Source organism: Physella acuta, unplaced genomic scaffold (assembly GCF_028476545.2).
Source record: "Physella acuta isolate Inbredline_101_S28 unplaced genomic scaffold, ASM2847654v3 ptg001492l, whole genome shotgun sequence".
NCBI lineage: Eukaryota > Metazoa > Mollusca > Gastropoda > Physidae > Physella > Physella acuta.
This window is the reverse complement of record NW_026733007.1, coordinates 74,064-96,976: the sequence shown is the minus strand read 5'-3', so window position 1 is coordinate 96,976 and position 22,913 is coordinate 74,064. Positions and strand designations below refer to the sequence as shown.

General features: G+C 36.1%; 1 protein-coding gene across 1 annotated transcript; it reads left to right on the top strand.

Annotated features, from left to right (window-relative positions):
* Positions 1-20,976: 20,976 nt before the first annotated feature.
* LOC131928367 (mucin-22-like) lies at positions 20,977-22,453 on the top strand. Its single transcript, XM_059284371.1, is given in 3 exon segments — positions 20,977-21,112; positions 21,115-22,124; positions 22,322-22,453. Coding segments are annotated over 3 exon segments (1,278 nt in total).
* Positions 22,454-22,913: the final 460 nt, after the last annotated feature.

Here is a 22,913-nt window from a genome sequence, read left to right as displayed (position 1 = left end):
ATACATGGGTCCAAGCTTTTCATATACCCTCCCTTGCTTTTCCAGATTATTCAAATTGTCTACAATGTGATTGACATATTTTTATCTTATGTAAACAGCGTCAGCATTGTAAATGGGGACATAATTGACTTTAAGAAGGTTATGACAGAGGCAACGAAAACTGCTTTAAGCTACAAGGAGAAGGGTAAATAAGAATGGCTCAAAAATACATGTGACAAGATTAATGAAAGTAAAACATTGTAAGAGAAATTATTAAACATCAGAATAATGATCATGAACATGAAAATAAAAAGTATAACAAGAACACAAAGCCAAACATTAAGATATAAAAGCCCAATGCAGTTGAGAAAACCTCACTTATCATTACATACTAGTAAATAAAAAAAAACAGCATGATTCAACAGAATAAAATGTTGCCGATGAAGAAGTCCTGAAAACTAAAGTTGTATTAATTTTCTTTGGAAAATTCCTATTTCTCGCTAATGACAGCAATCTCCCCACTGTAACTGATTTCAGATTTTGATCCACTGTGAACATATGGCAACCAGTCACTTCCCGGCATGTAGACAAACGCTCCACTTGAGCCTCTACAAGTACATGTTGTGTACGTGTACTTGGTGTGCCAACCATCCCTCCTATGTTCGTGTGTCCATTGTCCTACAGAGACCTGTTTAGGACAGCCATGAGGATGTGACACTATAACGGTCAACTTGTCCACATCAACAAATCTCCTGTATTTGTCCCTTACTTTCCCACATAAATCATCAAAGTGCCGACACATCTTGTACAGTTCATCAACCAACTCCAAGTCACATGACACACATGCAAACTCACACCAGTCTTCTAAAATGTCGGACACACTGATGACCCCCCAGCCATCAAGACTGACCACTGGACTTTTATTGTCATCAAAACCTACAACACACCTTATCTGTCTCGCCTCACTGTCATCAAACACCACATGTCTGGCTGTCACCACACGAACCTCCCCCCACACTTTGCTGGGTGTGGCCGAGTATCGACACTTGACACATGGGCATGTGCCATAGTTTTCAATACCTGTGTGATTGAAAACACGCCATACTCTCCCCGTCCCTGTCCTCAACACGTCACTTCCTCTGGTGTTATAAAATGGATACTGACCCCTGAAGCATCCACTATTCTTAGGCCTCTCTACACTGGTGTTATTAATCTTTATCAAGACCGTTAGGGCAGACAAAGCTTTGATAACCTCCAACATGATGACATCACGGTAACGTAAGGGGAGATGATCCAAGTTAAAATCATTAACAGGTACAAAGTTGATATGCCCTGGATTCTTCTTACAGCTGGTATAGTGCTTGTGTAAGTCAGCTTCACCCCCATAGCAGATCTCGGCTTCATGGTGTCCTAAAGATGTACAACTGGAGTTTATACTTCTCATCAAACAATGGTGTTCAAAAGATTCAGAGAAAATAAATAAAAAACAAAATCATAAATAAATTTCAAATAAATAATTAGAAATTAGAAATTGTTAAAATATTGGTTAATTAATAATTTAATAGTTATGATGTATAAGTTTGGAATAAGACACTTATTTAAATACATTTATAATTTTTCAATGATAATTTAACTATTCAGAAACTAACCTCCCTTAGAATATTTCTTTCCACCTGTATTCCCCATACCGCATAGTTACTTTTATCTGTCAAGGTATTTTTAAAGGTTTAATTATCAAGCTTTAAAAGATAATAATATAAACTAATAAAAAAATTGCTAGTATTCTCATATTCAAAACGATTCTAATTTGCAAGGATTGATAAAGTGCAATGTGGTAGATAAAACAGAGGTATTCAAAATACTACCGATTTTTTTTTTATTTTATGCACTGAACGTACTGTTTACTAATTATTATTTTTAATCAATAAATTTTAGTAGCCGCTCGTCCTCACTGCTTACTTCTATCTTTCGGTTTGCTGCAAAGTTTTTACTCTTTCGCATACGTCCACAAAAGAACAAAAAGAAAATATTAAACGGATCAATGTCAAATAATATGTTCAATTATATACCTAGAAATAAAATGGATAATAATTGTAGGTTCGAAAAAACATAGTTGATTAAAATGTTTAATAATTTTGCCATGAGAGGTAATTCAAAAAGAAATTCAACTCACGATAAATATTGATATTTAAGTAAAAAAAAAATGTGAATGCAAATTGTGCAGACATCCGTGAGAACATTATAGTTGGAATACAAGGCTGTTTGTTTGATAAAGCTATTTGATACAGCGCCTGCATTTGTGTTTAAATTTTTATATGCGTGTGTGTTTGTGTTTGCGTTTGTGTTTTCTTTTGTTTACATTTCGTTTGTGTGTGTGTTTTTGTGTTGTGTTTGTGTATGTGTTTGTGTTTGTCTTTTTCTTTGTGTTTGCGTGTTGCGTTTGGTTTGCGTTTCCGTTTGCGTTTGTGTTTGCTTTTGTGTTTTCATTTGTGTTTGGTTTTGGTTTTGTTCTGTTCTTAAGTTGGTACATTTAAAAAAGATTCACCGTTGCGGAGCACGGGTATGCAGCTAGTATAATATAACAATCTACTTATTGAAATGCAGCAACTAAAAGTAACTTTATAGATTTCGACAGTGTAGAAAGAGATCCAAATGGAAATCATTCGACACAAGTGTGTGTAATACAAAAAAGAAAGCAAGATTATTAAAACGACATACAATTTGAAATGTAACATCATTCATGAAGGTCTGCGAACCAACGCATCTGAGATTAATTTTGGTGTTGCAGTTTCTCAAGTACACCGCAGAGTGACTGGAAAAATAATAACAGACTGAATATTTTAGAAACAATTTATCTATGTCAAAATATTTCAAGAGATATACATCAGTAAAAAGTATTTAATGAACAAAAATATCTGGGAAATACATTTTAGATCGCAACGTGTGCCTTGTTCGATATAGCAACAAGAAACTTTCAGAAAACATTGTATGTGTGGTTGTTAAACGCGAAGTAATCCTGCGCCTTAGGTTGACAAAATTAGAACATAGAATTGACTTTTTTTTTCTTTACTGAAGACACTCATTTGCGATTTCTCATTGTTTAACGAGAGAAAAATATCGTAAGAGAGGTCCTCCCGTGGTAAATGCCTCATTGAGCTGTACTGAAAAGTCAAAATGTTATATAATGCTGCGTCCTTTCAAACGTCAGCTGTTCGAGAGCAAAGCTATTTGCAATGTGCAGGAAAGCAAAGCAGTATTAATGGATTGCATTTTATTTTCAGCTAATACCTTTAAAGTTTATTTAATAATAATATAAACTGATCTAGAACATTTTCCTAGTGCATCTTTTACAAATGCATATCATTTTAGGTGGATAGTATTAAAAACTTATTTGCAAATATAGGGGGAGGTTGTTGAACTGAATAAATGTACAGACAATTTATTTTCCTACAATGTTAAGAATGGTAACACAAACGCATCCACAACCACAATCATAATCACAATTACAATCACTACAATAAATACAAACACAAAACCCAAACACAAACTCAAACTCAAGCACACTAACAAACACAAACACACGCAAACATAAACATAAATGCAAACGAAAACACAAACATAAACGTAAACACAAATGAAACAAACAAAAACACAACCAACGGTAAACATAAAAGCAAACACAAACACAAACTTTAACACAAACAGAAACTTAAGCACAAAGGCAAACGCAAACATAAACGTAAACAATAACGCAGCAAATAATGCAAACATAAACGCGAACATAAACTTAAACTTAAACGCAAACATAAAAACTCAGTAAACTACTATAACACCCTATCTTATCTATAGTCTATTAAACTTACTAAGACGAACGTAGGCGCCAAAGCACTCACTGAAATAGCACCCTGATGGAGCACCAGAGGACGCCCTGGATTCGATTCAGTGATCGACTATAGTACCCCTTTTTTTCCATATCCAATCGCACTCTTTAAAATGAACCTATGCACCATAGTGCTCACATGATAGCCTATAGCGCCAAATAGAACCCTGTCGGGACGCCGGCAGGCGCGCATAATTCAATTTTGTGAACATTAAAATACCCCATCTTATCCTCAAACGGATATGTGAAAGTTAGCATAGAGGACATTTTGGAACGTTTATAAAAATGTTATTGATTTAAAATAATAATATTAGTAAACTGTACGTTCAGTGAACAAAAAAATAAAAGATCGTATTTAAAATACCCGTGTTTTACCTACAACATTGCACTTTATTAATCCATTCTAATTTTTACTTTCTCGTATACAGAGTAGCCTATAGAGAAAGTATTGTAATCGTGCACAAAAAATCACATTAAATTCGGACAGTTTTCACGGTTTTACTCCTCAGTCGTTCATCACCTCCGGGATATAGAGGACTTATTTAAATCGGGCAAAAATTATAAATCCAGATTTATCAAAATTTTGGCGTTTTATGCGTAATGGAGTTTGAAAAACGGGATTATCCAATTCTGTCCGTGTGTCTGTGTGTGTGTAAACACGCTAAATTGAGTACCGTTGCAGCTAGGTTGATGAAATTTCATATATAAGTATTATATCAAAATCGTAGATCAGTATCAACTTTGAGCGATTTCCGATAACCGGAAGTGGAACTTTTTCTACATACAATTTTTCAAAAGCCTATAACTTGAGTACTATTTTGGATAGATAAATGAAATTTCACATGTAAGTAAACGATTTAATTCTCTGCCTTCTGTTAAATTTTGAGTAATTTCCGTTTACTGGAAGTAGTAATTTTTGTTATTTCCAATTCCTCAAAAAACGCATGTGAATTTACAAAGTACTAATAATATTCTGCACTATTATGCACATTTTATTTAACGTTCACTTGGTGTGCAATTCTTTTTCTACGAGATTTTATTCTATTTTAAAAAGTTTAAGTAGTTAAAATAAATAAAAAATCATTTCTATATCCCGAGTTGCTATCCCGTGTTGTTTCATATAAGAATATTCGAGAAAGTTTAGGGGAGATCACTCTTGTTTCTATGATAAAAGTAAATAAATAACAACGTTATTTTTTGTTTTTTTTCGAGGTAGTGGTTTTTTTTTTTTTTTGTGATCTATCAAGGAATGTAATTGGTACTAATGGAAGTAATGTATACACTTTTTTCAGACCCATTAGAATTTTTTTGTGAAGGGTGATTAATTTATTTTGATTTTGCATTTTGAAAATTACGTCAAAAAATTGATAACTTTGGAAAATAAAACTTTTTAATTAAAAAAAAACATCAATATTGATTTTTTTAGACATCTATTGAGATTTTTGAACAAAATCAAACGGCGATCACTTAAGCATAAGTTTCAAAACATATTACATACATACAAAGCCACAGAGTCCATTTGAGCTTGATATATTAGATAAATAAACATTGGCGCCTGAGTGGCAGTAGGGAGCTGGACTGCTCGAAAGTCTCGAGTTCGAATCCGAGAATCATTCACACTGGAACGTCCCTGAGTCCACCCACTTCTGCTGGGTGCTTAAATCACGTCAGGGAAGTAAAAGTGGCTGGGCAAATCTAAAAATACGTTATTACTTCCCTCTGAAATTAAACCTGCGTTTCTTACAGTTTATTGCCTTAAAAAACTTGCTATTGTTTACACTGAGGAGGGTTTGGTCTAATAAATATACATATATATATATATATATATATATATATATATATATATATATATATATATATATATATATATATATATATATAATATATATATATATATAATATATATATATATATATATGTATATATTATATATATATATATATATATATATATATATATATATATATATATATATATATATATATATATATATATATATATATATATATATATATATATATATATATGAGCCTATATATATGAGCCTATATTTATTTTTGTTATCCTACTTACCATGACTTTATCGAACACTTCTGACTAAATGTATGGTAAGTTTGCAATACCTCTACAGCTTGGTATCTAAAAATAAACACTTAAAACCGGTTTTAAGTTGTGGATATTTCCCAGAATGATTTTTAAGTTGGCATTAATAGTTAAAACATTATACAGGGCAAATGAATTGGGAAAAAACAATACTTTTTATATTAGAATTCTTTAAAAAAAAATTAAATTCATCATAACATAACTAAGCACGAATTTATTACTATTACTTAAAACAGCAGCTAGGAAAGTGTGTCATATGACGTCACATCCGCTGTTGGGCGGGGTTCAGTACTTGTCTCGAGTTGCTTATCAAAAGGATTATCAGGAAAGATTAACCTTCCCCCCCCCCCTATCTCCCCTCTCTCACCATCGGCCTCTACAATGACAACCATCTCACATCAAACTATAGCTCTTGATCTATAAATCAGAGCATAGTGTATCTTTCACATGAGTAGCGATATTTAGTTTATAAATGATAAAACAATTAAGTTCCCATATCAGAACGTTCTGCATTATTAAGACGAGACTTTTGGGTTAGCAGTCTAGTGCTCTGCTACTAGACCACACCTCTGTGTAAACAATAGCAAGTCTTTTAAGGCAATGAACTATAAGCAATGCAGTTTAGTTAACTTCAAAGGGGAGTAATAACGTATTTTTAGATTTGTCAATTCTTAAATGAGTTATTTCTCTTTTTACAATTTAACGCATTCAGGCGCTATTTTTAATAAATTTTTCACGGATTTGTCGAAAATATTTCATAAGACATGAGCGTTTATAATTTTTCAAAGTTGGTCACATTGTTTCAACGTGTTTGATTGAGAAAAAAAAATCTTTTGAGCGAATCAGTATAAAATATCCAACAATGTTTTTTGTTTCGTTTTTAATTTACTTTTAATTTATTTTTTTAGAATTCCATGTATTTTTTTTTTTTACTTTGTGTAAAAATGTAATAGAACATTATGAGAATCCAAAAATGTTGGTTTCCTTCTTAATGAAAAAAATATGTTAGAACTTTTCTCATTGGAGCGCCGCCATTTGATGACCGTATAAGTGTAATGGTGTGAGTTCTGGACAGGGTCGATGCTTGAAGTTGTAGACAGTGTTTCTTACAGACTTTTTTCTCAGGGGGGGGGGGGGGGGGGCACTTGAAATATTAGGGGGGGGGCGGTAGACTTTCTTCGCGGGGGGGGGGGGGGGGGCGGACACTTTTAAAAGTATATATTTTCTATATAAATTATATAAATTTCATTTCGTTCGGGGGGAGGGGCGGTAGAATTATTTTTTTTTGGGGGGGGGGGGCTTTGCCTCCCCCCACCGAAGAGATGCCTGGAAGAAACTCTGGTTGTAGACGATCCAATTTAAAGTATCACAGGACGGCATTGTTCCTTTTCATCTTTTAATTACATATAATAGACACGACTACATCGACGACGACAAGACGACTATTTCCACACCATCACACAACAAGGCCACAACTAAGACTAACTTCAACTACTTCCCCTAACAACCAAATCATGCTCTCACACATCACATCCTTCCTTGCCTCGTCACATTCAACATCTTTTATTAATATAAAACATTCCACTACACACATACTTCATACTCATTCGATAACTAAAATACATTTCACAACAATAAGGTTGTACATTAAAATTGATTATAAAATTATTGGTGCGGAATTGAAAAACAGGTTAATGTGGAATAGCTATAACTGGCAACTCCTTTTATTGTGGATCAACTATAGCTTCCAGCTCCCATGGACTGTAAGTGCTATAGCTTCCAGCTATTTTGGTTGTGGATCAGCTACAGCTCCCAGTATTTCGCAAAATTATCAGAAATAACGAAACACGAAAATTTTTCAGGCTTTTGTTAATGAAATCATCAGAAGTCGGCAGGAACAACAGACTAGTTTATTTCCATCAAATTGCTTTAATTGTGTTCAATAACCTTTTTATTCTGTGCATTTTTATTAAATCCATGCCCATATTGTGTTGTTCAATTCAGACTTCGTAAACTCTAATGAAAGTAATGTAAAGCAAGGCGGACATAAACGTTCTTTCAATGCAAAAAAATGTAGGTTCCACAGCTTTATGTTGGGTGAATAGATGGGCCATTGGTGGCAGTAATTATTGGTCTCTCTTTTTAATACAGATTCATTTTCCTACCAGGTCCAACAAAAGTGTTTACTGCCTGTCAGCTAACACAAAAGTGTTTAGTCTCCTTTAGTTTCCTTATATACTTCTGTTAACGTATTTGGTCTCTGTTTTTTTTCTTGTGTTTATATTTGTCTTTACAGATAAAAAAAATTGTATTGTATTATTTTGCAACGCTCTTGCTGTTTGAATGTCTATCTATAATCTATATATTTGACCTGTTAAAATAACTTAAAATATAGTTTTAAAAAATGTGTAGAGTTATATACATTACCAAAAACAATTGTTTGCTTTAGAAGTAATTGTAGTTATTAGGCTATTTTCCTACTTTAAGAGATTTTAATTAAAGGTTTAAAATGTTTTTAAAGATTAGTGTTTATCTAGCATATTTTCTTATCACAGTGAGTTGGTTAATTAGTTATGTATGTACTTTAATATACAGTTAGGCAAAGAATAATGTGTAGCATTCGAGCATTCGATAACAATTTTGCTGTTAATCGAAACAAAATTAAATAAAAAATAATTTGAACTTTAAAAAAAGAATATCACTTTTAATAATTATCATTAAAAATGTTTTTAAAAACCCACGTTTTCTGATTGAACTAAAAAGTAGAAAATAAATGCTATACATCACAATAATGCAAGCGATCACTCTACTATAAGCGATGAAAAACGTGGGGCGCCGAAGTAAAAGTTTTTTATCGGTCATTGTTAATATAAGATGTAAAAAATATATTACTATTGATTAGATAATACAATTGACTTTTATAAGGGAGCTTGTAGAGAGTCAACAGTATTAGAAACTGTAAGAAAATCACGGCGCCCCACGTTTTTCATCGCTTATAGTAGTAGTAGAGTGATCGCTTGCATTATTGTGATGTATAGCATTTATTTTCTACTTTTTAGTTCAATCAGAAAACGTGGGTTTTTAAAAACTTTTTTAATGATAATTATTTTCTACTTTTTAATCTTTGTCATTTGTTTGCTTTCAAATCTTGCTATCGATTTGATCTTCTCGCATTCACTTTTTTTTTTTTTTGGGGGGGGGGGGGGGGGTAAACGAAGACAACTCGTAAAAAATACGTGCCTTTTCCAATCGACGTTTCTTCTGTGTTAGATTTGCATAGGTTTGTACACAAACACCGCGTGACCACTACTCAGTAAGCCTGAAGAGGAAAAGTACCGAACCTTTTTTTCATCAAATTACAATTACTAGGTTATGTCCCTTTTTGTACAAATATATAGGGGTCTAAAATGATCAATAAAATGTTTCCATGGATCAATTTAGTAATAATAACAATTGAATATTGTATTGTCATCCGAAACAAAGCTTCCCTGAAAATTTCAGCGCGCTAGCTAACTGGTAAGTGCCCGAAATTTCGATCGCAATATTTGATTGGAAAACCAAACAGACGCGAAAGCAAGTTAAAGAAAACGTGGGAAAATAATTTCTAGCTCTTGAGTTAAAATGTATGTGTACTAGTTTATCAACATTATGAACTCTAATAAATAGTTACTTTTATTAAAATAAGAATTTACTAATAAAATAAACCGGGAGTGATCTCTCCTAAACTTTCTCGAATATTCTAATATAACACTACGGGGGACGGCAACTCGGGACATAGACAATATTTTAAATCCATTTTTAATTACTTAAACTTTTTACAATAGAATAGAATCTCGTTAAAAAAAAGAATTGCACAGCAAGTGAACGCCAAATAAAATGTGTATAACAATGCGGGTTATTATTAGTACTTTATAAATTCACATGCGTCTTTTTGAGAAATCGGAAATAGCGTAAATTACTATTTCCGGTCGACAGAAATTACTCAAAATTTGATAGATGGCAGAAAATTAGAACTTTTACTTACATGTGAAATTTCATTTATCTATCTGAAATAGTATTCAAGTTATAGGCTTTCGAAAAATTGAAAGTAGAAAAAATTCCACTTCCGGTTATCGGAAATCGCTCAAAAGTTTATACGGATTTATGATTTTGATAAAATACTTATATATGAAATTTCATCAACCTGTAACGGTACTCCAGTTATGGTGTTTACACACACACAGACACACAGACACGCATACACACAGACATACGGACAAGATTGCAAAAATCGCCATTTTTTTTTTTTTGCACGATTACAAGACTTTCTCTATACTTCGTATATACGAGAAAGTAAAAAAGTACTGTAACAAATTGCTGCGTCTGCTATTGATTTCTCACACTAATCGTCTCATTTTACTGTTAAGCTAATATTCTGAAAAAAATGTAATGCTGAAATACACTTTTTCAGTTGACGGTACTTTTAGAAAAAAAATATTATTTGGAATTTCTGAATAACAAGGCATGTTTTTTTTAAAAATCAAAACCAGACATATTTTTTTATTCTATCAACACCAGACATATTTTTTATCAACACCAGACACATTCTTTTATCAACACAAACATATTTTTTTAATTCCATCAATACCATACATATTCTTTAATTCTATCAACACTAGACATATTTTTAATTATATCAACACCAGACATTTTTTCATTCTATCAACAGCAGACAAATTTTTATTCTATCAACATCAGATATATTTTTATTCTATCAACACCATACACATTTTTTAAATTCTATTAACACTAGATATATTTTTATACTATCAACACCAGACATATTTTGTATTCTTTTAACACTAGACTTATGATTTAATTTTATCAACACCAAACATATTGTTATTCTATCAACACCAGACATGTTTTAATTTTATCAACACCAGACATATTTTTGTTCTAACAAAAGCAGACATATTTTTAGTCTAACAAAACCAGACATATTTTTAGTGTAACAAAACCAGACATATTTTTAGTGTAACAAAACCAGACATATATTTTTTCTAACAAAAGCAGACATATTTTGCCCTATAGCCCCTTAATCTGTCTACAATAACGATCTGACCCGCTGACCCTTGTCCATCAAACCTAGGCAGATTAGTTGTCAGGCGAGGCTTAATTCCGGTAATTAAATCTCTTTATCACACGTTTTCAAGCTTAAGCTGATTTTTTTCTTCTTTTTTTTAAAAAGCCTGTCCAGCTTTCGAGAATACAGTCAAAGATTGAAGTAAATCTACACAAAAATACAAATGTCAGATAGTTTCAGTAGACAGTTATAAAACGGCCACTGTGTCACTATATCCAATAACAAAATGTAGGGTTGTTCGATCTACATGATAGACCAACTTAAAAAAAAATTAATGCTGTACAAAAATATTTAGACCAAAATTAAATACTTTTAATAAAACAGGCAGGCGAACATTCAATAGCTGCAATACTGGATGAAGCACCATGGGCCAGCGTTATATCGTTTGAATGATGTTTGAAACATGTTGGCCCACCATATTATAATTTAAAGGCTGTAATAACCAAGCTAGACCAACATTAAATATTAAATGCTGTATGGATTATGCTGGATCAAAATTAAATAATGTCAAAGTTCTATGAAACATGTTGGAGAAACAATTAATATTATAAATGTACGAAATATATTCTGGACCCACAGTGATTATTATATGTTTTATGAAACAAGCTGGACCAACATTTAGTATTATCAACGCTGCATGCAGCACGCTGGATCAACATTTAGCATTATCAACGTTGTATGCCCCACGCTCCAGCAAACCCAGACCACCAACCGACACAATCACTGGCCCACAGACCACCAACCGACATAACCACTGGCCCATGGTGCAGCCAAAGACCACCAACCGACATAACCACTGGCCCATGGTGCAGCCAAAGACCACCAACCGACATAACCACTGGCCCATGGTGCAGCCAAAGACCACCAACCGACACAATCACTGGCCCATGGTGCAGCCTCAGACCACCAACCGACACAATCACTGGCCCACAGACCACCAACCGACACAATCACTGGCCCACAGACCACCAACCGACACAATCACTGGCCCATGGTGCAGCCAAGTTTCAACCCCTCCCCCCTCCCAGCAGACAGCCAGCACCCAACCTCTCGACCAACCCCAGCCCGACCTGCCTACCGCCTGATACCTGTTGCCTGCCTACCTGACAGCTACCCGCCACGCCCACCTGTCAGACGATCCACCCCCGTCCCTTGCCGACAGGTAAGTTCACCCCCCGATCCGTCCTAGGTCGACCTTTCACCTCCCAGCCTTTGCAATGAGTCACGTTAAAACGAACGCCTTACAAATTATAGTCTTACATTTTTTCCCCCGTCTACTTTGGCTGTCAATAAAATATTGACATGGCCTGATTCAGACAGACGCTCAGGCAACATGCAGCCCAGATTCCAACGGACGTTGCACGTATTCTAGAATGTTCGGTCGCATCGACACACGGGCAGCCAAATCAACATTCTATCAATTATATTTCCTGTATAGTTTATTAGTGGGTTCAGTGACCTTTAGCAGCTAACGATTCACTGCATCTACGATACATTGAGCCTTTTATGTGTTGATAAAAACGAATTCAACGCAGTAAATCGAGCTATTAGAGGACTCAGGGTGTAGGAACTAGTGATATTTAATACTGAAGACATGTTCTATAGGATTTTACAATACACAAAGCGGTTATATAAACTCTAAAACTTGTTTTGTTATATAAAAAGCAAGCCTCATAAAGGAAATGAAATAAAAATGCTTAACTCTGCCATCTTGTCTTTCTTTTTTAGAATTTTATCCGAACTTTTTCAAAGTTTATAAAAAAATGATGAATATTTTTGTTTTGTTTTTGTTTAATTTAAAAAAAAAAAGAATCGCAAATAAAAAAAAAAAGAAGCACAAAAAAAATGGTTGCGATGGAGCCAAGCCGGCAAACCTGTTGCATCCACCCGTGCCGTTAAACTATCAACAGGCCGGGATCTAGCGCCATTGTTACAACATCCACCACCACCTACCATCCACCATCCACCATCTACGATCCACGATCCACCATCCACCATCCACCATCCACTACCCACCATCCACCATCCACCATCCACCATCCACCATCCACCATCCACCATCCACCATCCAGAAACACTTACAACGCGGGATCACCTGATGGTGCCGAAACTTGAATGAACACTGTAATGCCAATCTCTGCCTCTCCATTAGGTTCGTCTTAGTGTTCATTAGCTTTCACGGTCCCCTCTCACCCCCCCCCCCCTCACTCCACCCACTCACCCTCAAAGCAGCGCGTTAGATGTGAAATGGTGGGTGTGATGACCCAGTCCACATTCTCCAGTGCTTGAAAAAAACAGAAATCTTCAATGACTCCCAACCCGTTTAAGTGCCTTAATGGTTGTTAAGTCTAGTCCTGCGCGCACGACGGTCTCGCGGAGATGAGGCTAGGAAATTGTTCCGAAATTTATTTTTAAACCTCATGTTTATTGAAACCCATTATGTGCAGCAGTACCGAAGAAAGGGGTGTTGGTAGTCCTTAGCGCGTGTATAAACTGGCATATTTATATGCAACGTCTTTTACAAGCGGCTCCTCGATGGTTCGCAGGCAGGATTGGGAAGCGCTCCAACCGACTCCATCATTTGATCATCGGTTTTGGTCTCTGGAGAACGGGACGTCTTCATTGAACGTAGTTGTGTTTGGAATTCCCCCACAAAGTAAAGAGGGGATTGGACCGCACCATAAAAACCACTCTGTACAGTTCATTTCAAAATGCGGTGCTCAAAAAACAGGTGGAAGTTTCGGGAATGCCCGCGGCTGATGTGAAATCGGTGGTCATAAATAACGAAAAGATACGTGCGCATAACAGTTGCACCGAAACGCCAGCAGAGACTGAGGCAGTGTCTACGGCTGGGGCCAAACGGGGGGTGTTTAGTACTAGTCTGGGGGGCTCTAAGAGCCCTTCCCTGTCACGTGTGGCTCATAAACCGGACCAATTAGTAAATAATTATAGCTCGCGCCGCGTTATAGTGTTTTAACACATAATCTGTCAATCAAAAATATCTCTTTATGGATCCTTAAATAGAACGTTTATTGGCGAAGTGTTTCGCGATAGGTCTATTTCTTGACTTTTCATTGCCAAGAAACTTTGGCCGTATTAGTTTGGCCACCGAGTTTAGAAATATCTTGGCCACCATATGCTGGAATGGGCGGTTCTACGTTTTATAAAAACTATTTTGGAAATCATTTTCAAAGGTTTTCATTTTTCTTTTTGGCTAGCAGATGGGAGCTTTATTAATGAAATATTTAAAACTTGAAAAAATATGCCGTGTTCTCGGCTGAAAATAAATAAAAAATAACGTGATCATAAAACAATATTTATACACTTAGTTAATCGCTTACATATGAAACTAAATAGTGTATTATGAAGTGATCCTTATATGAAAGTGACCTAGCGTCTAGTATTCACATTTTATTCTTTTATAAAAAAGTATATTTTAGTGTTTCAGTTTGTAACTGGGCATTGTATTTTGTGTATAACACGTAGAATACAAATATTATAATTTTTCTTTATTTAATGTTCGGCCGTTTGTTCATATTTAAGGTTCAGCCGTTTGTTCAAATTGAATGTTCGGCCGTTTTTTCATATTTAAGGTTCTGCCGTTTGTCCATAACTCTAATGTTTCTCTGATTCCTTGCTGCAATTATCTAGTGGATACCGCCCCTCCCCCCCCCCCCCCCCTTCCCCAACGCCTTTTAAACATAGCCTTTCATTAATCACGAAACCCTCCTTAAACACACCTGTTCAATTACGCATGCGCAGTACCACGTCAGACATGAACACGTAAGTGAACATTTGCAGGAGTATCAAGGTAGGAAGATTCGAGCTTCCCCCACTTTTACCCTCATCACGTCCCGGCCTTAACGTTGTAGACATTTATGACTGTTCACTCTCTCCGCCAAATAGCCCAAAAAACTATTCATGTCTGGGTATGGGGGTGGTACACCAATAATACTCAACAGCATTCAAGTTAACATACACTGTAGCATTACTGTTTTTTTCTTCTTGAAAGACGAATCCCGCTGCGTCGTGACGGGTGCATCCAGCCTAACAATAAGTATTTAAAGAAGCATTAGCTGGGGTCTAGGAGTCGAGTTGGACTTTTTTCTACAGCCGTCTGCTTATCTTGTTGGCGCTCTAGAGATTTAATATGGAAGCTGGAGGTGGCGCGTCGGTAGAACGTTGCGCATGCGCATCAATGCTGGCTCGCGTTGATGAGACACAGGATCTCATAGTTACAAGTCCAATATTAGAAGATTTTTTTTTCATCGAGTTTAAACAAAGACTGTAAGAAACGAAAGTAGGGTAAACTATAGAGGTTATTACAGGCAGACGTCATTGTAATACCAGTACAGGCTATAAAAGGCAGACGTCATTGTAACCAACACAAAGGGACGTCAGTGTAACCAACGGACAGTACAGACGGACGTCAGTGTAGCTAACAGGCCATTACAGGCGGACGTCACTACATTCTTAAATTGTTTGCAAGTTGTTTTTTTTTAATCTCAGACTGAACGACAGTTTGGGGGGTGGGGAAGAAAAAGGGGTGGGTGGTGAGGTGAGTGAGTGGTGTTTATAGAACCGTCGGGTACACAATGTATTTTTAGCCGTGAGGTAGTCTGTCGGCATGGGCGTGTCAGTTCCAGACTGGTTTGGCTCCAGAGCAGGCGGGTCTAGGGGCGCAGCTGGTGTGGGGGTGTGGGTGGGGGTCTAGAGGCGCAGACTGCCAGCTGGTGTGTGGGTGTGGGGGTGGGGTGTGGGGGTCTAGAGGCGCAGACTGCCAGCTGATGTGTGGGTGGGGGTGGGGGGTGGGGGTGAGGTGGGGGTCTAGGGGCGTAGACTGCCAGCTGGTGTGTGGGGTGGGGGTGGGGGTGGGGTGGTGGTCTAGGGGCGCACTGTCAGCAGGTGTGTGGGGTTGGGGTGGGGGGCTAGAGACGCAGACTGCCAGCAGGTGTGTGGGGGTTGGGTGGGTGGGGGTGGGGGTGGGGGTCTAGAGGCGCAGACTGGCAGCAGGAGTGTGTGGGGTGGGGGGGGTCACAGCGAAAGTTTTTGAGAGTCATTGGCAGTACATTTGTGGGGTGCACGGCGAAAACTCTACAGTAGTCTACAGCATCGATGGTAGCACACTTGTGGGGTGCCCAGTTCTACAGCGTCACTGTTGTGAATGGTATTTTAGTGTACTGAATAGCTATGAGAGTATATTTGGGTTGTTAGGGCAAGGAGTGGAAATGAGTGTAGGTGTTATCGCGTTAGGGTGTGGATGTCTTTGTCTGTCGTCGTCCATGTAGTCGTATCTGTTGCAGTGGCTTAGCTAAGGGAGGGCGGGTGGGGCGGCCGCCCCGGGCACCAACCTTAGAGGGGCGCCAAACGGGGTAGAAAAATATATACAAGGCTAGTTTTGAGATTCATTATTTTAAGACTACTTATTGGGTTAACAGACTGATCAAACTAAATCGAGTGTGGGACACTAAATAAAAACAGTTTAAACACAGTAACTGTTAAAAAAACGTGTGTGTATGGACACATAGTTCGCCCCGGGCGCCGGAATAGGTCGCTACGCCTCAGTATGCAACTAAACTATGAAATGAACAACTGCCGTCCTGTCTTGATTTTTAAGTGTGTTGGATCGTCGTTTTCTGCGTTCATTGTTCTTCGACGCTGTCCACATCTCGCATTCGTAACACTTATCATTACATTCATTTGTGGGGTAAAAAGCGCAAGTTCTTAAGCGCCCTTGGTAGTATATATAAATATATATATATATATATATATATATATATATATATATATATATATATATATATATATATATATATATATATATATATATATATATATATATATATATATATATATATATTTTTTATTTATTTATTTATATTTTTATTTATATATATATATATTTATATTTATTTATTTATATATATTTATATATATTATTAGAACTTTTTACCCCAAACACCCCACCCCCCACATTACCATCTTTTAGTCCGCCCCTGGCCAGACCCACACGACCCGCCTGTGCATTAAAAATGTCTTCCATCTCCCAGCTATTGTGTGTGGTCGCGCGGCCTAAGAAAACAGGCGCCTTATCTGAGCGGGCAGGTAACGTGTTTATTCGCCCGACATCAAAGGGCACCCATCACGACAAATCGCCCCGGCATTATTGTCATTAGGAAGTGCCCTTACAATTTTCTTTAATAAAAGAGAAACCGAAAAAAAAATGTTGAATATTTTATTGAATTTTGTTTATAATTATCTAATTTAACTAGAAATAGATTAGTCTAAACAGAAAGAATTTACGGTTGTATTGTTGTTTCTTAATCAGATTTTTTTTTCGCTTTAGAAATAGGGGAATGTCTGGTAGATGCTGTTTGTAGTTGTGTCTTGTGTTTTGATGTTTCTCCTAAGTGTTTGAGACATTGTTAACACATTTTTTCCCATTATAACACACACATCAGTAGAATAATAATACACCAACAAATCAACATGTTTAGATCAAAATGGACCCTTTGTGATCACAGGCAAGAAATAAAAGTATGTTCAACATATTAAATTGTTTTTATTTTAAAATTTATTTTTATAAATTTAAAAGAAAAACTAAATAGAAAGGATCATTTGTCATTAAAAACCTTTAATAACTATTTAGTTGGCTATTATTTATTTATAAGTTTAATACTTCTACAAAGTTAATATGCATTGCATATTACAAGCTTTTATTTAACTCACTTCCTCTGTCGACAGTCTGTCTGTCTAGACGGAAACGCAGGAGTGAAAATTCGGACAGTTCTACTTGACCGATACGATTCACACTTGGCACGTGGGTCAAGACATGAAGACAATGCAATCTGAAACTAAATTTGACTTAATTGGATGCCTAATTAATTTTTATGAATTAATTAAAATTTGGACCGAATTAGTAGGCATGTCTAGCCAACCACACCACACGCGTCATCACCTTCAATAGCTGCGCCATCACGTAATGGCTGCGTTCAAAAACCATTGCGCGCCTACTGAACGTGATGTTCAGTAGGCGCGCAATGGTTTTTAGTCATGTAACTCTATTGTAAATAAAACATGTAAAGTACTGAAAAAAAATTCATAAAAAACGTTTTAATAACAAGCTTTTATGTAATGATGCACTAAAAAGTAGAACATAAATTATAGACTACTATTTAAATAACTATAAAGAAAAGCGTGGGTGTCTTCCTTAACATTAGTAAAAGTATCCAATAGATACTAAAGTGACCCAGGCTTTTCTTTATAGTTATTTAAATAGTAGTCTATAATTTATTTTCTACTTTTTAGTGCATCATTACATAAAAGCTTGTTATTAAAACGTTTTTTTATGAATTTTTTTTAAAATATAAAGACGAATAATTTACTGACATTGTTTATTATGTTTGGTTATGTTAATGGCATTTGCCAACTTCGTAATAAGGGACCCGATTATTATACATATGGATGAAAAACTGTAGCCTGTACTTTAAAAAAATAGTTATATTTTTTTTTTTTTTAAATTTAGTATTTCAAGAAGGTATGTAAGGTAGTTTACTTACAAATAGATCTTAAAAATAATATGTTTACAAGAAAGTTTAATATCTGTTAATTTTTAAAAATTTAATGTTTATGTTTGTTTGGTCGTAGTATAATTGTAATACAAACTGTGAATGTCTTTCTAACTAGGACCAACTTTATTGTGCGATATTTCAGTTAGAATTTTTATTTTAAAAAATAGTTCGTAATGTCCGATGTTGGCATCTAATAACAAAAACAACGAAATCGGAGGGAACTGATGAACATATGCACTGAGATATAGATTTCTAAAACAAAGTTGATTCATCCATTTTCTTATTCTATACCGACACCATCGATAAGTGGCTCAACGACAGTGTCGTTGAGAATAGTCTAGGATCGGCTGTGATTAGCTGTAGCACGACGACATAAAATATTTTGGCATTATTTTGGGGGGTGAACTAAATGATGAAACAATAATACATAGCAATTGTGCAAAACATGAAGACAAAAACACATAATACAATTTGTATGAGCACATATGTTTAATGGCACTGGGGAAAAGGGTTTAGAATATTCTCTCCAGAGTGTGTTCATCCTGTTCATCAGTATCGAATACATGACAGCTGACCTGCTATAAGTATCGAATACATGACAGCTGATCTGCTATAAGTATCGAATACAACATGACAGCTGACCTGTTATGAGTATCGAATACAACATGGCCGCTGACCAGCTATGAGTATCGAATACAACATGACAGGTGACCAGTTATGAGTATCGAATACAACATGAAAGCTGACCAGTTATGAGTATCGAATACAACATGACAGCAGACATATGACATGAAAACACCTGGTGTCTTCTGGTTCGTGGAGGACGACTAACTTGATTTCATCTGGAAAAAATAAAAACAAATACAATCGATCAAAATCGACCAAAATCGAACATGATTGAAAACAATTTATTTCCCACCTATTGAAAAAGAAAACCTAACCTAACCTAACCTAACCTAACCTAACCTAACCTAACCTAACCTAACCTAACCTAACCTAACCTAACCTAACCTAACCTAACCTAACCTAACCTAACCTAACCTAACCTAACCTAACCTAACCTAACCTAACCTAACCTAACCTAACCTAACCTAACCTCACCTCACCTCACCTCACCTCACCTCACCTCACCTAACCTAACCTAACCTAACCTAACCTAACCTAACCTAACCTAACCTAACCTAACCTAACCTCACCTCACCTCACCTCACCTAACCTAACCTAACCTAACCTAACCTAACCTAACCTAACCTAACGTAACCTAACCTAACCTAACCTAACCTAACCTAACCTAACCTAACCTAACGTAACCTAACCTAACCTAACCTAACCTAACCTAACCTAACCTAACCTAACCTAACCTAACCTAACCTAACCTAACCTAACCTAACGTAACCTAACCTAACCTAACCTAACCTAACCTAACCTAACCTAACCTAACCTAACCTAACCTAACCTAACCTAACCTAACCTAACCTAACCTAACCTAACCTAACCTAACCTAACCTAACCTAACCTACGAAACAGCATCCAATATGAAACCAATCAAGGAAGTTCACGTTTAATTTGATAAATAATTAGGCAAACAAAACCTTCCGATACACAAAGTTCATAAACACAAGCGTCTTATAATAGAGTAGACGGCACACTTATGTTATTCAAATGTAAACAAACAGCGTATATGTCTAAAAAATGACAAGTACTTGTACAGAAAGACATGTAGCCAGTTTTTGTCTAGCCAGAAAAACGCTACCAAACATAACTCCATGACATATAAACATATCGTATGTCTATCTTAGAGCTAGTCCCAGAACAAGCACGTTTGAATAGACAACAAGAAAGATAACCCTGTTTGAATGCTAATCTCCAAGTGTGGTTCAATCGAGGGCCCCAATAGCCTAACCGGTTTAAGTGTGTATCAACTAGGTTAAGCACCTTTAAGTCCCCCTATTGTAATGAACCCCGGCTATTGAGGTGTAATCTTATGCCCCCCCCCCCCCCCCCCGCGCCATGAAACAGGTCTATTACTTGGGTAACGTTTTAACGTCAACACTTGTAATGGACTTTTTACTTTGGTGGATGAATTTCACACGAAAGTTAAATTGGCTTAGATGTTTTGAAAATTAATACGAAGGGATTTAATTAGATTTTCTTAATTAAATTTTAAGGATGCTAGGGACTAAAAGTGGTACTAAAAGAATAGTCAGTTTCACGGCGTAATAGAGAGTTCTCGGTTAGGGGGGGGGGGTGAGGAGCAATTTAAAATGAATTTAGCCAGAAGTGTACAGAAGGTTAGCGAGGCTAAATGCTAGCATGTTATGGTTGTAGGTACTGCAAGTTTGGGTGTTAACAGTTTTACGTGTAAGTACTGTGTCCGTACTGCTAGTGTGAGTATTAAGGGTGTACGTACTACGAGTGTAAGTGCGAGTCTGAGTATTAACAGTGTGAGTACTGTTAGAGTACTACAAGTATCAGTACGACGAGTGTGAGTCTGGGTATTATCACTCTGAGTACTGCTAGTGTGAGTACTACAAGAGTGAATAATACGGGTGTAGGTACTACGAGTGTAAGTACTACGAGTGTAAGTACTCCTAGTGTAAGTACTCCTAGTGTAAGTACTACAAGTGTAAGTACTACAAGTGTAAGTACTCCTAGTGTAAGTACTACAAGTGTAAGTACTACAAGTGTAAGTATTCCTAGTGTAAGTACTACACGTGTAAGTACTACAAGTGTAAGTATTCCTAGTGTCAGCACTACAAGTGTAAGTACTACAAGTGTAAGTACTACAAGTGTAAGTACTAAAAGTGTAAGTACTACAAGTGTAAGTACTACAAGTGTAAGTACTCCTAGTGTAAGTACTACAAGTGTAAGTACTACAAGTGTAAGTACTCCTAGTGTAAGTACTCCTAGTGTAAGTACTACAAGTGTAAGTTCTACAAGTGTAAGTACTACAAGTGTAAGTACTACAAGTGTAAGTACTACAAGTGTAAGTACTACAAGTGTAAGTACTAAAAGTGTAAGTACTACAAGTGTAAGTACTACAAGTGTAAGTACTACAAGTGTAAGTACTACAAGTGTAAGTACTACAAGTGTAAGTACTACAAGTGTAAGTACTACAAGTGTAAGTACTAAAAGTGTAAGTACTACAAGTGTAAGTACTCCTAGTGTAAGTTCTACAAGTGTAAGTACTACAAGTGTAAGTACTACAAGTGTAAGTACTACAAGTGTAAGTACTAAAAGTGTAAGTACTACAAGTGTAAGTACTACAAGTGTAAGTACTCCTAGTGTAAGTACTACAAGTGTAAGTACTACAAGTGTAAGTACTCCTAGTGTAAGTACTCCTAGTGTAAGTACTACAAGTGTAAGTACTACAAGTGTAAGTATTCCTAGTGTCAGCACTACAAGTGTAAGTACTACAAGTGTAAGTACTACAAGTGTAAGTACTACAAGTGTAAGTACTACAAGTGTAAGTACTACAAGTGTAAGTACTCCTAGTGTAAGTACTACAAGTGTAAGTAATACAAGTGTAAGTACTACGAGTGTAAGTAATACGAGTGTAATAGCTACAAGTGAAAGTACTACAAGTGTAAGTACTAAAGTGTAAGTACTAAGAGTGTTGACTTTAGACACTTGACGTTTGTCAAATGACACAACTACATCCAGTCAATCTTGCACCACAACCTACGAAGGATTCAGCCACCTTTACCACCACCACACCGAGACATGTTCCAGTCTTCTTCTCCCAAGTTTGACCTCCAGACTTCTCCAGTTCTGACAGCACCATCACAAATCTGACCCTAGGTCCCAATAGTTTTTGGCTGACCACCGCTTTCATCTGCCTGTGATTTGACGTTCTCTCCAGAAGACCTTACAATCCCCGTCTTCCCTTATTAGTTCCAGTCGCTAGGGTCTTTGGGTATGTCATACCGCTCTTGCGTTGTTCATGATATCGCTGTTACAATATATATAATACGTGATATACTCGACCAAGAACTCAACTGTTTTCACTACAAAATATGATAGTTTTTGTTAACTTATTTTGTATTGATATAAAATTAACTGAATAGGTGTGTGATATCTTTACGATTGATGGATACACATTGGGTGTAAAAGTTTGTTTAGGGTTAGATGCATCTACAAATAATATTTTACAGCTAAATGTATACAATGATATGCACTATTCAAACTCAGACAAACTCCGCCATACGTACTAGCCCGGCCTTATTCTCAAATAAACAAAATAATATATTTGATT